At 35.2% G+C, this 16,419-nt stretch overlaps 1 protein-coding gene across 4 annotated transcripts in view; it reads right to left on the bottom strand.

Annotated features, from left to right (window-relative positions):
- Superdeath (Suppressor of ER stress-induced death) overlaps nucleotides 1-16,419 on the bottom strand; it is a 46,920-nt gene that overhangs the window by 5,192 nt on the left and 25,309 nt on the right. The window contains exons 1-8 of one of the 4 annotated variants that reach the window (XR_011721039.1): nucleotides 8,232-8,366; nucleotides 4,799-5,168; nucleotides 3,270-3,568; nucleotides 2,595-2,753; nucleotides 1,803-2,102; nucleotides 738-921; nucleotides 307-463; nucleotides 150-231 (exon numbers count right to left, since the gene is read on the bottom strand). Coding sequence is in view for 3 of the 4 variants with exons in the window: in XM_071721949.1 (XP_071578050.1) it covers nucleotides 150-231; nucleotides 307-463; nucleotides 738-921; nucleotides 1,803-2,102; nucleotides 2,595-2,753; nucleotides 3,270-3,568; nucleotides 4,799-5,155 (1,538 nt within the window). In the remaining variant the exon portion in view is untranslated. Of the gene's footprint in view, nucleotides 1-149; nucleotides 232-306; nucleotides 464-737; nucleotides 922-1,802; nucleotides 2,103-2,594; nucleotides 2,754-3,269; nucleotides 3,569-4,798; nucleotides 5,169-7,151; nucleotides 7,786-8,231; nucleotides 8,392-16,419 lie in introns of those variants that run through there. The other 3 variants (XM_071721949.1, XM_071721948.1, XM_071721947.1) reach the window with 3 other exon arrangements.

Here is a 16,419-nt window from a genome sequence, read left to right as displayed (position 1 = left end):
AATTATTTTTGCGTTATATAAAAATTCGTTTAAAACATTTCATTTATATTTATAATTACGTAAAATTGTTAAGGTTTATCATTATTAATTTTAAATCGCTTTACATAGAAATAAGCACAAGTTTAGGATATTAAATAACTTTTACTCACTTTCCATTCAAATAATTAGTTAGACCCTTCTTGAAAACGTCTGTCGTGAGGAAATGGTCCATCATTCTTATTATAGAAGCACCTGAGCAATTTCAATATGGATATAGTACATTAAATTTGTTTAGGATCGTCATAATTTACATAAATCGCGAAGTACCTTTTCCATAAGAAATCTTGTCAAAGATTTCACCGATTTCATCCGGATGGCCGACCTCAATGGATATAGGATGGGAAGATTCCAAAGCGTCTAAACTGAATACATTTTGAAGATCGTGAACGACGAATTGTTCCAGCGCTTTCCACGTCGGTTCCACCTGCATGTCTCAAGAATATTCACATTACAATATAATAGATACATAAAATATATTCAAAACATTTAACATTTTCTAAATTAATTTCCTAAATCGCCGATTTGTCTCTCAACACAGGGTTATTCCAGACAACACGCATGTCCCAAATCGGGACATATGACGTCTTAAAGACGTCATTAAGACATCATATATCCCGATTTGGAATATTATATTCACTAGGATAATAGCAATTTTGACAATACGTGCGATGTAACTCTGTATCAGTTAAACGGCTTACCGCATCCATGCCAATATATTCCATATAACTAGCGAAACCCTCATTCAACCAAAGATCCGTCCACCAACTTGGGGTGACCAAGTTTCCAAACCATTGATGCGCAAGCTCATGAGATACCACGACGGCTACCCGCTGCTTACTACCACTGGTCGATATACCTTCCTGATACAACATTGCTGTCTCTCTAAATCGACAAAATAACAAATTGATTATTTCCATATCTATAAAATTATTAATGTGTGTTTTTAGCTTTACAACATATCTATATTAACGTAAATTATAACAATACCGGTATCAACTACTTCAAACAATTTTCTGACATTTTAAGTACCATGTTTTAAATAATACTCTTGTATATAAACGAGGTGTGTCTTTCCAAGCTTAAGTCAAATCAACAAATAGCAAAATAGATAGATTTAACAAAATTGCTTTAATGTTTAGATTAATCGCAAATATTGATTAATAGTTCCTATATTATGAAAAGCCTACTTGCAAAGAAATCCGTCCCTGTAATTTTATTAAATAATGTTAAAGTAAAAATAGAAATAATCAGGATAACCATTTCAGTGTTAAACAGACATGTTTATACACAACCAACAAAATAGTATAGGAAAACTGTGCCTAATATCGCACCCCATTTTTAAAAACCAAAATTTTGACTGAAAACTCCTATAAGAATATAACTAAACTGTATCATTTTATTGTAGGATTGTCATAATATGATCTCCATGACATGAATGTGTTCAAAGTTTACTTTAACTATCTTTTCTAAAGAAAAACAAAAAAGTAGCATTTTTTGACATAAAAAAAAATATTCCTAATTTCGCACCCTTATACATATTTTTATAAACACAGTTCTGACTGAAGTAAAACAAAAGATCGTCCAAAACAGCGTTCAACAGCTTCCACTGCTCACTAACAGAATGCAACACATAACAGTCTCAACGTGATATGAAACTTCCGTTTATTTACGATATTGCAATATGATTGATAATGTTTTCTTATTTCATGTAATATTGAAGCTAATATAATTATTAATCGTCAATGCGCACATGATATCCTTACCTATATGTTATCAATCCCCAATTTTCCATGGCACCGGCGGAGAAGTCAGGTAACGCGACCATATCCATTTTTGGTAAAGGGAATTTGATTTTGAAATAGTCCTCGTAGTATCTGAGTACTTTCGGCCCAATATTCAAGCTATATTGTGATTGATTAATGGCATCGTGGCGCGCCCAAACTCTAAAGTTACCATCTTCTGATTTCCGTACATCAAAGTCGGAAACTATGAAGGCCACCAAATACGTAGACATCGGTACCGAACGCTCATAATGATCCCACACGTATGTGTCTAAACCGGGCCTGATTATAACAAAATAAAAAAGAGAATGCTCCTTAAAACTCCTTAAAACTCCTTAAAACTCTACAACACTTATTTAAATAATTTTTCCTAAAAGTCAATATTTTAAGAGAAATATCGCACGTTAAATACGTTATAAATTATTTTATATTATTACGTTATTATTATTTTCATCAACTCTTTTTTATTTAAACAGTAGAAACAATATTTTTAAAATAAACTTTATCAATGCCAAATCACCACAATGGGATATACATTTTAGCTTTTTTATGCTCTTAGTACAGTATTTGGATGATTATTATTTTACGTCAAATTTTACGTTTTAGACACTTTGCGCTAAACAAAAATCTAAATTGTAAAGAGAAATCCATCCAGTTGAATCACAAAATTGATTTTGTAATCCCGGAAATTACTCCAGAAGATACGAACCAGATATACGAAACGACGCAACGGTGCCAACGTGAAAGTATGACATACAATTTACAATTACTCACACTGGCATCGGTTCCCCTTTTCTGGGCATATTCGAGATAGACGTCATGTTCCTGGGACGTGCTATGTTGATTTGGAATTTGGCTTTCAAAGCCGGTTCGTCGAAACATGGGAAAGCACGGCGCGCATCCGTCGGTTGAAACTGAGTCGTGGCAATCCATCTATAATGCAGAAGCCCGATAGGTACCTTTAGCAAACAGTCGACAGGAGTCCTTGTTTGAATCTGTACGTAAGCCAAGCACGCGACCGCAACAAGACTATTCAAAGGATAATCACGCGCTCTATTCGCCAATCAAAACACTTTGCGGCGATAAGCCCGAGTATGAGACAATGCGCCTAGAAGTCAATGGAGTTAACGAAATAAAATTTTAATAACAACTTATCTCTTTCTTTCTCTTCAGGAAATGAATTTAAATTTGTCTTTCGACGTTTCAAATGTTTTTATGTTACAATACAGAGAGCTATGCTTTTTTGTCTAATTAGATGTTCCGTAGGTTGAAGTTTCAGGTTTTAGACTTTAGCTGGACAATTGAGCAATTGATTGAACAATCAATAAAACAGCTTTATATCAGAATACACTTAGATTAAATGGTATATTTAATCTAAAATTAAATGAAGTACGAAGGAACAAGTCTGAATTCACACCGGCCACAAAGTTTCGTTGCGACATCGTTTACCTCGTCTGATTGCCGACCGTATACGAGCTCCTGTAGAAACCCTGCAGATAGTCGTTCAGATGGCCAATGAACTTGAGATGCACGACGTATTGCTTGCCTTTCCTCAGCGTGTTCGATGTTCTAATCACGTGAAATTGCCTGTCGGTGTCGTTTCTCTGCTCCACGATCTCGATTACCTTAGTCTTGTTGCTCTTAACCGACAACTCCCTGATACTTGTAAAGCCCTCGTCGATCTTCATGTCGACAGCGTGCAACGTAACATTGTTCGTATCTTTTGTCACGTTTACCAAAATTTTGACCTAAACAAATTGAAAATATTTCTGTTTTTATAAGACAGCAGCGTTTATAAAAGGAATTAATAATTTGACGTTGAATTTCATCAAATGCTATAAAACTTGAATACCGTAATTTTAATTATATGTGAAATTTCTAATTATCTCATTATAGTGCTCAAAGATATTTCAAAATTGTATATGGAATTCTATAAAACTGAAAATTTTTTTAATATAACCGAATAGAATTCTCTTTAATCCACGAGGTCTAAAGTGAAATCCTACACATTTATATTTTCTCCTCCAAACGCAATTCGAAAAATCATTGCGAGCTAGAACAAACAGCTGGTAAGAAAGTAAAAGAATGAAAAACGAAACTTGACAGAGAGTTGAGATCGGGACACACGTGATTTGCCTAAGCCTATAGTCCCCATGAGTCCAACATATGAAAGTGAATGGTTGCATCAATCGCTATATACTCCGTCCAACGAGAGATCATGATTGATCAAACATAAATAACGATAGGGCACAGAGCCGCAACGAGGTGTTCGCGTTAAATTATTTTTATTTTTAATAGATATTGTCCAACACACTATTAAAAATAAAAATAATTTAACGCGAACACCTCGTTGCGGCTCTGTGCCCTATCGTTATTTATGTTTGATCAACCATGATCTGTCGTTAGACGGAGTATAGGCGCGTCTCTCTCTCTTCGTGACGGCAGTAATAGCTTACGTATAGAATTGAGAATTAAGTACATAGAAGAACATTACGCTTTCAATTCTCACTAGAAAGTAGATGTTCATAAGGTAGTCAAACCGGTTTGTGTGGCAATAATTTGAAGTAGTGAAGAAAAATATCTTACAGTGTCAAAAAAACGGACAAAATATTTCGGTGAGTGCTTAAGTACGACAGTCAATCAGCAAACGTAAAATATTAAGTTAATGTATATTTTTCGAAATAAACGTCTAAATAACGAAATAATAAGTTATAATGAAATAATCTCTCTCCATAGGATGAGAAAATATTACTCTACAAATTCTAAAAAATTATATTTTGATAAGATCTGATAGAACAGCAAAACACGCAACATAATTAATCAGCGCATGCAATTCGTTTAAAATGTGCATACCAAAATTCATTTGCAAACAGAAAACTTTTTATTTATTACAATGTATCATTGTACATTAATTAAAATATATCATTAAATTAATATATCACTATTATTAAAAAATATGTATTATAAAGCATTATTACCTCGCCATGAAAAGTGAAATTGCCCTCCCATATGAAGGGTGTCAGCCATAATTCGTACAAATCGGGCACGACAGCCTTTGGTAATCTGACATCTAATTTCTTCTTCGTTGGCATCGTCGGGAAACTTCTCCCGGTCTGCAAGAGCGAATCGCCATCAGAGCTCGTGCACGGCTGAACTTGTTTCTCCTCGAGGCAAGGTGCGAAATGGTACACCAATAAACCGGTGACGACCAAACTGATTAGAAAAAATGCGCCCAGAAGGAAGGCGCCGCATCGGGAAATCGTACAGCCTCTTTTACGTCCGAACGTGGTTGTATGCGCATCCATCATCGCCAGAGCCTCACGAGACTGAGTCATATCATGCGTGAGCCTGGCAAGAAAAAAAAACACACATGCGCACTTTTCAGTTTTACCGCTCCTTTAATTTATGCTAATTGTTGCTTAGCATAGTTTATAAATGAATTAACATTATTTTTCTTTAACTAGACTCACGTCATCGATCTATTTGATTCTTATGCTATCTCGCACCTTTTTATTTATAATTATATAATTGCATTAGTAATTTTAATATATCTTATAATGCAATTATATCACCATGCAATTCTCACTGCGACTTTTTAAAATCTATTTACTTTTGTAATCTTATTTTGCGATGTTATTTTTTTGTTGCGACACTTAAAGTAGAAAGGTCTAATAATAATTTTTTTTCGAAATTTAAGGAAGAATTGTCTTTAAAATAGTCAAAGTTTCTATTATTAAAATTCTGTTATTAAAATTATTAATATTAAAAAGATTGTGAAGTTTCCGCAAAATATAAAATATGTAATGTAAAATTGATGATTAGCCTTTATTTCTTATGTAGAAATTACAAATATAACTGCTATTATATTATAGAAGGTCGCACGCGCTTTACCTGATGTGAATAGTTTGTATGTGTACAGATATAAATATAGAAGTCTGCGAAGGTGATGGGGGGTAACAGGAAAATTCAGTCGCTTTAAATCTATATATGAACAGATCTATTATTGCTTACGTCGACAACTAGACATGAAGAGAAAGAAAGAATGATAAAGAAAAAGAAAACATTTAAATGTAGATATTTAGTATCTTTTACAGTAAAATCAGCGTGCAAAATAACAAGCAAAAGTCGAAAAATTTGCAAAGATAATGATACATCGTATGATTGTTGTTGAAACGATACGCCCAGCGATACTTTCTTACCTAAACACACGAAAGAGGATATACTCATTTAAATTTTTTAACTTTAACTTTACTTTTTTTACCTATTTCTTTTAAATCTTTAATATATTTTAACTATTTACAAAAGACGTTTACATAAAATGTTACTCAAATATTTATTTAACATTTTTCTAATATTAATACAGAAAAATATGTAATTTCTTTATCAAATACAAATATCCGTTTTACATTTAAAAAAAACATTGTCTATTTGTCACGTATTTATTTAAAAATATTTAGAATAAATACAAGGAAAGTAAAATCAGTAATGAAACCATTTAACACTTTAACTGGACGTTTTATACAAGCATATCGTTTGAATCGTTTAAATCATGAAATTGTATAGAAATATTTGACTTCTAATTGACAAAATTGTCAGTCAAACGCATTAAAATAAATATAATATTTTTATTAAGATTTATATCGAGAAAACTTTTTGTCCCGCGTAAACCGGGTGAAGGCAACTGATCATTGAAAGTAATTTCACGTTCCAAACGGTTCGAGTGAGCGTGTCAAGGAAACGCGAATAGCGTGCCTGAATTGATATAAGGTTCTTGCACCGACGATCTCTCGTGAAATATTCTTGCAACAATTACAACACAATCCTACGTACACTGACCGTGACAACAATGTAATTTGAATTACAGATGGTTGTTATGCGAACCAGTCGCATAGATAAAGTGAAATTGGTAAACAATTTTCTTATAAAAACGTTTGATTATACCTTAATATTAAATATTGTTAATGCTAAATAAAAGACACGTATCTTGTCAGAAAAGAATTGTAATTTATATTTACAGATAAATAAAAGATTCACACGTTGATATACTTATATTATACTATATTTTGATTATATGTTAAATGTTAAAAAATACAACAATTAACAATAATGATAAAAAATATTTCTGAATTTATTACGTAAGTATATATTATTATTTCTGTATTACAATAAAAATATTCTAATAAATGATGATTTATACAGCATTGTATTAGTTATTTATTGCTTTAGACGTACATAAAAGAATATTGTAACATCTCTTAAATCTATATAAAATAATTATGCAACTCAAATACAACACTGCATAAATCATTCGATTATTTAAACAATACATACTAAATTACGTGTCTACTTTCGCAGTAATTACGCAAGATGAACTAAATTCTTATGCGCTCTGCCTTGTATTTAAATGAAGAAACGCTGCACTAAACTTAGCAAACACTTAATATCACAAATCAAACACACTGTTTAGCAACGCGTTTTCCATTTGCAGGCATTTTCCATTTCACTGATGAATTATTTGTTCCACATTCCACCTGTGTTTCCGCGTTTGCAAACGCCCGCGAAGCAATCAAGCCGCGCCGATTTCACGTCGTAAAAGGAACGTAAAGCACGTTTGAGGAGTCTGCGATGGCATCGCAGTTTCCTTTGACGTATCGTCGCGTCGGCGAGCATCATGCCGACGCATCGTGTTGCTAATGACGAGATTTATCTACCGCGTTTATGCTCCTAGGACAGAAAAGATTGCAGATTTCCTGGACTTCGAGTACCATTATTGCCGCGTATTATAAAAGACTCTTACATAAGAGGACGACTCCTTTATTGTTTCTCTGTACGCATCCTCTCGTTACGTTTTACCGATATAATTTTACTCAAGGTTATTTCAAGGTTATCTAAGTTATTTTAAAGAATAATACGCATTTATATATTCATATTCAAGAAACACCTGTTCCTGCCATTAAGGAATAGACAGAAATTGGTAATCAATTGGAATAAATCTAATATATTGTTTAATCCCTGCACTCGCTGAACCACATTATGTCTTTTTCTTATAAGATGGAATAATACTCTAATGAAAATGATAAAAATGACACAATAGATAAATCGGTATCAGAAAGCATTAACTTCCCAGCCAGGTGGAACATAAAACGTCTTATGTCGATTTTGGACATGCGTGCTAAGTTTTAACATGAGACAGAATCTTGGATGGTTCAATGATCTACGTATATTTTTTAATAATTACGCTACAGATTCATACGCACAATTCCAACGACACCGAGGCTCTATCGCAAGATTGTTATATGTTTGTCAACGTAAACTGGAAAACGAGTCCTAAGTTTTTCGCGTCGTATACGCCGGTAAAACCGATCAATATTGTGGACTTTGTTTTCGCCTGAAACCGAACGCTGAACTCACACGATAGGTATCTCTCGGACTCGTGGTCGAACTCGTGTTTGCTCTTCTATCCCACGACACTTCGTACCATCGAACGCCGATCGGAAAACAGGATCACCATCGGCAACGAAAGCGCTCCGCTCCGCTCCGCTCGATGGTTCGCGCGCAACTGCCAAGGAACAGGGCGCGATACAGCTTCGTCGCTTCCTCTCCTGGTCATCCAGGTTTCCTGATCGTCGCCGCGATCGCTGTATCGGCCACCGCGTACGATGTCCTTCCACCTGCCCAGACAGATCACGTGCCGCCTTCCAAATCGCGAGACACCGTACGAGCGGTGTCCGGTTCGTCGCGAGCGACGATCGTAACGATCGATATCCAGGAGAAGGCATGTCTCTTTCTCTTTCAAGCATGCATGAACTCCGAATTAACCCGAATTCGCTATGTCCCGGCGAGTTCATTGTACCCTGGTTTCGTCCTCGTGAATCCTGCGATCGAATTCGAAGTCGATCTTTCCTAATACTAATTATTTCATTAGACGCTATTTTATATTTCTTTAAAAAAAAAGAGCGTTTTTTATTGTCATTACCTAATTGTTTAATGTTTATGTTTACTAATTGTTTAATGTATATTGTTTATTAATTGTTTAATGTTTATTAATTATTTTATAAATGTCTAAGAAGCTCCATTGGTTCTCACATCATGGCTTATTCTACAGGAATCGTACACGTAATCATTTTTTTTTTTTTTTTTAATAAAGAAGAAGTAATTTTTACGTTGCAAATACATAAATTCCTGATTTATTATCTATGCAAAAATTTCTAATGAAAAACGCAACAGAAACCGGATTTACTAATTTTAATGGATGAGTAGAAATCACATACACACATGTTTATATACGATAGCAATGACCTTCTTGTGCCTCAGAAAATCGTTAAATAAATTACAATATCTTCCACGTATAAGCGTGTGTGCGCGTTTGATGTATTTACGGACGATTATGTTCCAAGAACTACGTACATCGCAGTCCGATATTCCCAAAAGAACTATCATTGTTCTTGATTATTTACATATTTTAACTAAATGAATTTCTACTTATAGAATGTCAATAATAATTCAGATATGTATCAGAAAGCTTGCTGAACCGTTGAATGCGCACGTATAGAGTGCGCGATGTCAGCAATGATTAATCAATCATCGAAAGAAAGAAGGATGATAAGGCAAGAAATATGTTGTTTACCTTGAAAAAGGTAATTTTATTTCAGCAGTAATTTGAAACTATCCAGTGGCCGTTTACTACAAAGTCACAAAAAGGATTTACGCTGTGTTAACATGATAATTGGTGTACGTGTAATCATTAATTATCAATGCACATAATGCTTAGTAATATAGTTTGTACAAGCTGCCTTCGGAAAAATATTTCGAAAAGAAATGTTTAATGTAAAATCCAGTTTATTCTACCGCAGTATTTTTAATTAATTAATTTTGAGCATAATATTTCTTTGTAATTCCACATAATTTCATATTGAGAATTTTATTCCATATTGAAATAATTATATTAAAATGTTATACATAAAAGTATCATTGTTATTCATTTTTATTTTATCCGGAATCACTATTTACGATTCCATAATTTGTACAATGCAATGCATTCTTAATTGGATTTCAAAAATATATTTTACTTCTAATAAGAACTAATTCCTGATCATTTTATTGAAACTTGCATCCTATCAAACTTGTTATTATTTACTAAAAATTTGAATTTTATCGAGTTTCGAGGTACATATCGAACTTTCTTCATAGTTGTGTAATTTATTTTATTTCTAGTAAGTGTAATTTGTAAATACAGCTGTGCAATCTACGCAGTATTAGCAATAAAAATCATCAGTGACAGAGAAACTACCGAAATAAGTCCAGGGACATGAACGTTTCTTCAGTTTATGCAAACATTACGTTGTGCGACATCCGACAAATCTTTCATTTATGAACATAAGCGCGATATGAAGTACAAATTCAAGAAATATCCACATCGTGTGATATATCCACATGTGAACTCGCACGTGTTCTCTAACGTAACTTCTCCCAACTTTGAAAAATTCGAAACTTTTATTACACGCAAGCAAAGGAGATTACAAAATTTTATCTACAAATTTGATCAGCAAATCTTTTAATTGTTATTTTATTCAAGTAAACGTTATAAGTACAGGATAAGTGCAGGAAAAATATAAGAAAAGTTAAAGACAACAAAACGATGAAAAGAAAACTCGTGGAATTTGAAACGTTAGTATTGAAATAGGCTAATAATATCTATAAAATCATTTTATATGAGAAACCGTAAAGAATCTATAGATTCATGTTGTAAAATGGATTCCGAAAAAGATGATTTAAATCCAATTGTACATTCTATACTTTCGAATAATATAATTAATAACTAAAAGATTTAAATCTTCTGTATCTAATCAACGCAGCAACATCTATTATAGAAAAAACTGCTTCTATTTTACAAAACATTCAGGAAAAACATTTCATAAGAAATATAGCATATCAAAAATTTGCATCTTATTTGCATTCCAGTCGTTTCTCGTAATAAGTGCGTAATTACGTACCATAAATAATAAAAAGAAAGATTTATTTAATCTGCACATATTTACATTGTCAGTAGTAATTCTAAATAATCTGCAGAGTGATCTCCTCCGCAGGAATCGTAGATTCCACTAACATCTGTAAAAACACGTAAAGACCGGAGCATCTGTGTAAACGAAGAAGAAGTAGTGTAATTATTTAGTCACAGTGTTATAAATCATCCGTTAAAGAAATAGAAATCGTTTTGTCATCAGGCAATTAAGATTAGTCTTATTTAAGCGACGTCGCGAATTACACGTCGCAGAGGAGCGGGAAACGTAGCCCTTTAATCCGTCAATCAAAAATCGATAAGTTAAGATATCGGGATATCGGCCCAGTAAGTACCTAATATCCTATAAATTACTAGGAACAGATAATTGAGTTAGGCGAACGGGCGTCCCTAATTGATTAAAGTCATCCGCCAGCGACGTTGGCGACAGCTCGTAACGGGCGCGATTTGTCACACACGAGACCCGACGCGTTATTGAATCTTGCCATGTACCAACGCGCGCTGACGATATAAGTGCGAAAGTGAATTAACCCAGAACTCCACTTTCACAATCGTGCCGTACCTCCGGACGCAGAGCTGCGAACTTGGGTCAAGATGCGTCTCACACGCATCAAATGCAACGAACACAGAATCTAGCTTTACGTATTTACGTTTATCTTATTTAGCAAAATTGGTTTAACGAATCTCTTTTGCGCACGCCCACTTCATCGAAAGATAACTAGCTTGATTCTCAATTTTGCAGCATACTTATCTTCGTTAGTTAGTCGAATGGTCAAATATATTCTATTGCAATTGGCGCTTATACATGCAAGTTATCCTATTGCAATAAACGTATTCTATTCATTCGTCTCTAACAGATATAGCAAAATCATTATTATTAAGAGGGGTATATCGCGCTTGAAATCATGAAAGAAAGACACGCGAGTCGCCTGGTATTGGCCGCTGTGCACAATATCATTTTTCATTCGCGTCGTTTTGGTGACGTTCCTTATCGCGGCGCCGCGTAAATCGAGGCGAGCGAGCTTCGCCATTCCATTAGAGCGGCAAAGACTCTTATCAGCCTGGCGTGTTTCGACGATCGAATTCCCGAGAGGTTGGCACATCAAATTTCTTTTTCCTCGCGAAACTCTCGAGATCCGAATATACGGGTGAATCGAAAATCCCGAAGCACGAAGGTAATCCTACACCGTGAACGGGACGAAGACACGGTCCATCTGCCGTCGTGACGCAGGCTTGGGTTACTCTTCATTGTGGTGTGCCCTTACGGAACGAGACACCGACCGTATCCACTATTGTAATCGAGCGTGCCGCAACGTATGCGAAACCTGTGTATAGACCCTCCTTCAGCGAGCCCGAAATTTTCTTAAGGTTTCTTCCGCCCGGATGCGCTTCCTTCGCATTTCCTTCGCGGTCTTACGTGATACAGGATATTCGGTAATGAATATGCCGATATTCGAAAGTTACAATAATTTTCTTCTCTAGAGATGGGTGGTTTTTGATAGAAAGAAATTTTGACGAGATAATGCTGCGCGTCAGAGATACACTGTTGGAAAATTTTTGTACTTTTGTGAAAAAATCTGCTGGTTAAAGTTTTTGTGTAAAATAATCAGCACATACATGTGTAGATTTAAGATTTAACATACGTCTGCTATGTTAATTGAACTTAACAAACATAAAATTATTAAAATAACGTAAAAACTATGTTAAAGTAACACAATTTGAACGTATTTATTGAATGTGTTAAAATTTACAGAAAAAGTGTGTTGATTTTACTCTATAACAGAAGTGGGGATGATTCAACATAAGATTCAACATAAAAGTTATGTTAATTGTACACACAATTAACTTAAAATTACGATCAAAATTACATTTCTTTTCTGTTGAAATATTAACATAGTATCGGTGTTACCATTTAACACATCCATATTATGTTAAATTAACACAAAAATTTGAGCGAACCGTGATTTGGGACGTGTGATTTATGTTATATTTAATTTTCCAACTGTGTATAAAAACAAAATCTTACTGTTTATATGTAAAGACAAATCTTAGTCTCCGCTTTAATGAAATATTGATTTGAGGCACAGTTATACAGATTTCATAATGCAAAAAAAGTACGAGAAATTAGAAAAAAACTTGGTCAAAATTATTTCTATCTCTAACGGAGGATGTCTTCTAGAAGACAATACCATGTCCGAAATCCGGGCATAAGACGTCTTAAGGGGACTAGACTAGGCGTTAGGCAGTGTCAGATTTGTTGAAAATGAAGCTTTTTGGGGAATTTATTACAAAGAAATGAATTAAAACCAAAACTTGTCCTTTAACACAATGTTTACTAGGATCATAAACTATAACAAAAAAATTTTTTAGTTAAAAATATGCATTAAAAATTTTAAAAGCGTTTTTCTCCGTTGCTTATTTTCTTCTCGTTTTACATGAATAAACGAAAAAAAGCTGTTTGATATTTCTTCTCAAGAACTTGAATTTGCACAGACTTTTTAGAGGCTCAGTCAAATTATACATATATTTTGAACATGCTCAATTTTTTTTCAAGTCGATTTGAGCTTATGTATTTGAGTTATTGCTGCAAAATGGAAACACTTTTTAAAAAATCCTCTTCGATCAGCCATCTGCAGCGCCATTTTTCAATGCATATTTTCAACTAAAAAAACTGTTTTGTTATAGTTTATGATTCTAATAAACATTGTGTTAAAAGACAAGTCTTGGTTTCAATTTATTTCTTTGCTTTGTAATAAATTTTCCCCCAAAAAAGCTTCATTTTCGACAAATCTGACTGCCTAGCCCCCTTAAAGACATCTTAAAAATGTCTTATGTCCCGATTTTGGATGCGTGCTGTCTAGGCTTATTCGCCAAAAGTGTTTATTACCGAATATCCTGCCTCTTTTTAATGCTTTGTACGTCACATTTTATCCACTAAAGCATGACTACGATGACTATACGTCACCATCCGTCCTAAACTCAAGAGCCACTAATTGCAATTTAACACTACTGAGCCTGAAAACGAAACAGGAAATACAGGTCCATTTTTCTATAAGGCACAAAAATTATCATGGTGTGTATGACATTTCGATATTTCGTGACGAAATCATAAAACTGATGTGAGGAAGGTCAGTTATTTATCGCAATGACAGATCACTTTATACTGAACTACTATACTCGTTTAGATAAACGCGCGTCGAACTGACAACTCAAGGAGGAGTAACGAGATGTTTTCTTCTGAATCTGAACAACTCGCTATGCACATTACAAATACGTGCGTTCTTATATTCAATATGTACAATAATAAATTAGATTAAATAATAATTGATTCTTGTGTATATTATTATGTGAAAACGATATCTCATCGTCCGAGTATCATTCGTTAAAACGTGTCGAGTTCAACGTCGCGGATGAAGCTGCTAAACCGGATGATTTTTGCGTATCAATGCGCTAGCGTATCACGGTGCGGTTTAAACGAGATTCTCTTGCGGTACCGCAATTTAATGGATAACCACCGCAGATCATGTCGCCGAGATCCGTTTAAAATATATACGTGAATGAATTAATGCAGACATTCGCGTTTGAAGAAGTCGCGAAATCCAATAAAAAATGATGATCCAGAGTAAACATCCAACCGTCGGCGCCGAACACGTAATACGCATACTTGCCCATTGACTGAATGCATCACCCGGTGCATTCACCCTATATCTATTCTGCCATTATCCACTTGGATCCCGCCGCCTACCCCCGCGGTTCTACACTTCCGTCCGTCGTGTATACTCGTAAAATAAATCGTATAATCGGATAACGAGGGCTGCCTCTTCGCAGCTCGGGCGAATAACTCGCGATAACTCGATCTCGGCGCGAGTCGTCTTGCCCGAGCCAACGTACCTACACATATATCGACTACCTATATCAATAACGCGTCGGAATTGCGCCGTCTGTTGCGATGCAATCATCTCGATATTCATGGACGAAACGTTCATGCTGAGCAACGATGCTGCGAATTGTATAATAACTGTATTCAAGAAAGAGGGAACAAAGATTACAATTTGCTCGGCTTACAGCTTTTCGTATTAATTAACTGGATTGAAGAGTAAGCAACTTCTTTCATATTTAGATTTTTGTGATTAATCTTCAATATTAATATTCTGTTTCAATAAAAGTTTTGATAATATAAAGAATAAAATTTTGTTTTGTTTATATTATTATATATTTGTTTGCGCCATTAAGGTTTGACTCTGGAAAATCTCTAGGTTTTTAATTACTTGAAATTATAAATATTTCATTATTTTTGTCAATGAAAATTGTTGATTTTTTAATTCAAGTTTTATATATGATCAAATTAGTCACAAGTACCGTAAATCTAAGACATTATGAATCATATAATGTCTTGAATTTACGGTCATCATAATTTATGATACGCCATATATGTAGATATATCTAAATTCTTACTGATCGCAGCTAACTGGAACCGTTACTTGCCATTTTCTTAATCTCGATCTGATCATTCCAACGACATTTACATCATCATTGATGCCCGGCGTTATCAGGGAATGCGCGCCCAAAGAGAAAATGAGTATTTCGACCCGTTATCAATACTCGACGATTACGTCGGTCATTGACACTGGAATCCGTTACTTGCAGTCGTGCGCTGGATGCCAGAATCCTGCTCGCTTGTTGTGCATAAGCCAAGTAATTCGAAGAAACTAACGCGAAATATAACGAACGTTAAAACTGGCGTAGGCTAATGAAAAAACCTCCAGGATCATGTGCGCAAAAATCTAACTACCGTCGTGTCTTCATTCTTAACATCCCAGATAGCACCATGTCCAAAATCGGGACATAAGACGTCTTAAAGATGTCTTATGTCCCGATTTTGGACATAAGATATTTGGGATGTTTCGCCTTTATTTTGAGATAAAATCGCGCGTTCCCGCAGATCCATCTCCGGATCTTGGCGCGCCGCGATTTTTTAGCTGCGTGCATTGTGCACAACGCGTACGTTCGCGGTATCTCTGCGGTAAACATATAGCTTTTCCATTATCGTCGACGGGTACGCGCCACGCGCGCCAGAGAGAGTGCTTCGTCATTCCAGATTCTATCCGCCGGCGCGGCGTGCCGATACCGCGTTTAACGTCTGACCCGCATTCCGTCAAGCAGCCTGAAATTTCGCTCTGTCCGCGCGTCTTCGTCCCCGTCTCTTCTTCTGCATCGCCCCCCCCCCCCTGCTACGCAGCAGCCGGTTCGCGCGTCTCTCGCGTCTCCGCTCCTCTCTCGCTGCGACCGTTCGGCAGAATATCTTTGCGCGTTTGCGGTTAGCGCAATGAAAAATATTGTTATTCTGCAGCCAAAGACGTATGCCTGAGCATACATGACGAATCTCGCGATGCGCATGATGCCCATGCTGAATCTTTTCCTGTGCTCGTAGAGCGTATATAGAGACGTCTTAAGACGTTATTATATAAGACGTCTCTTAGGCATCATATCGTAAGACGTCTTAAAGATGTCTTAAAGATGTCTTAAAGATGTCTTTAAGACGTCTTATATCCCGATTTTGAACATGCGTGCTGTCTAGGC

This window comes from Temnothorax nylanderi, unplaced genomic scaffold (genome assembly GCF_030848795.1).
Source record: "Temnothorax nylanderi isolate EJ_2023f unplaced genomic scaffold, tnyl_v1.0 TNYL_tig0447_pilon, whole genome shotgun sequence".
Classification (NCBI taxonomy): domain Eukaryota; kingdom Metazoa; phylum Arthropoda; class Insecta; order Hymenoptera; family Formicidae; genus Temnothorax; species Temnothorax nylanderi.
The sequence above is the reverse complement of the archived record's forward strand: the minus strand, read 5'-3'. Positions and strand labels throughout refer to the sequence as shown.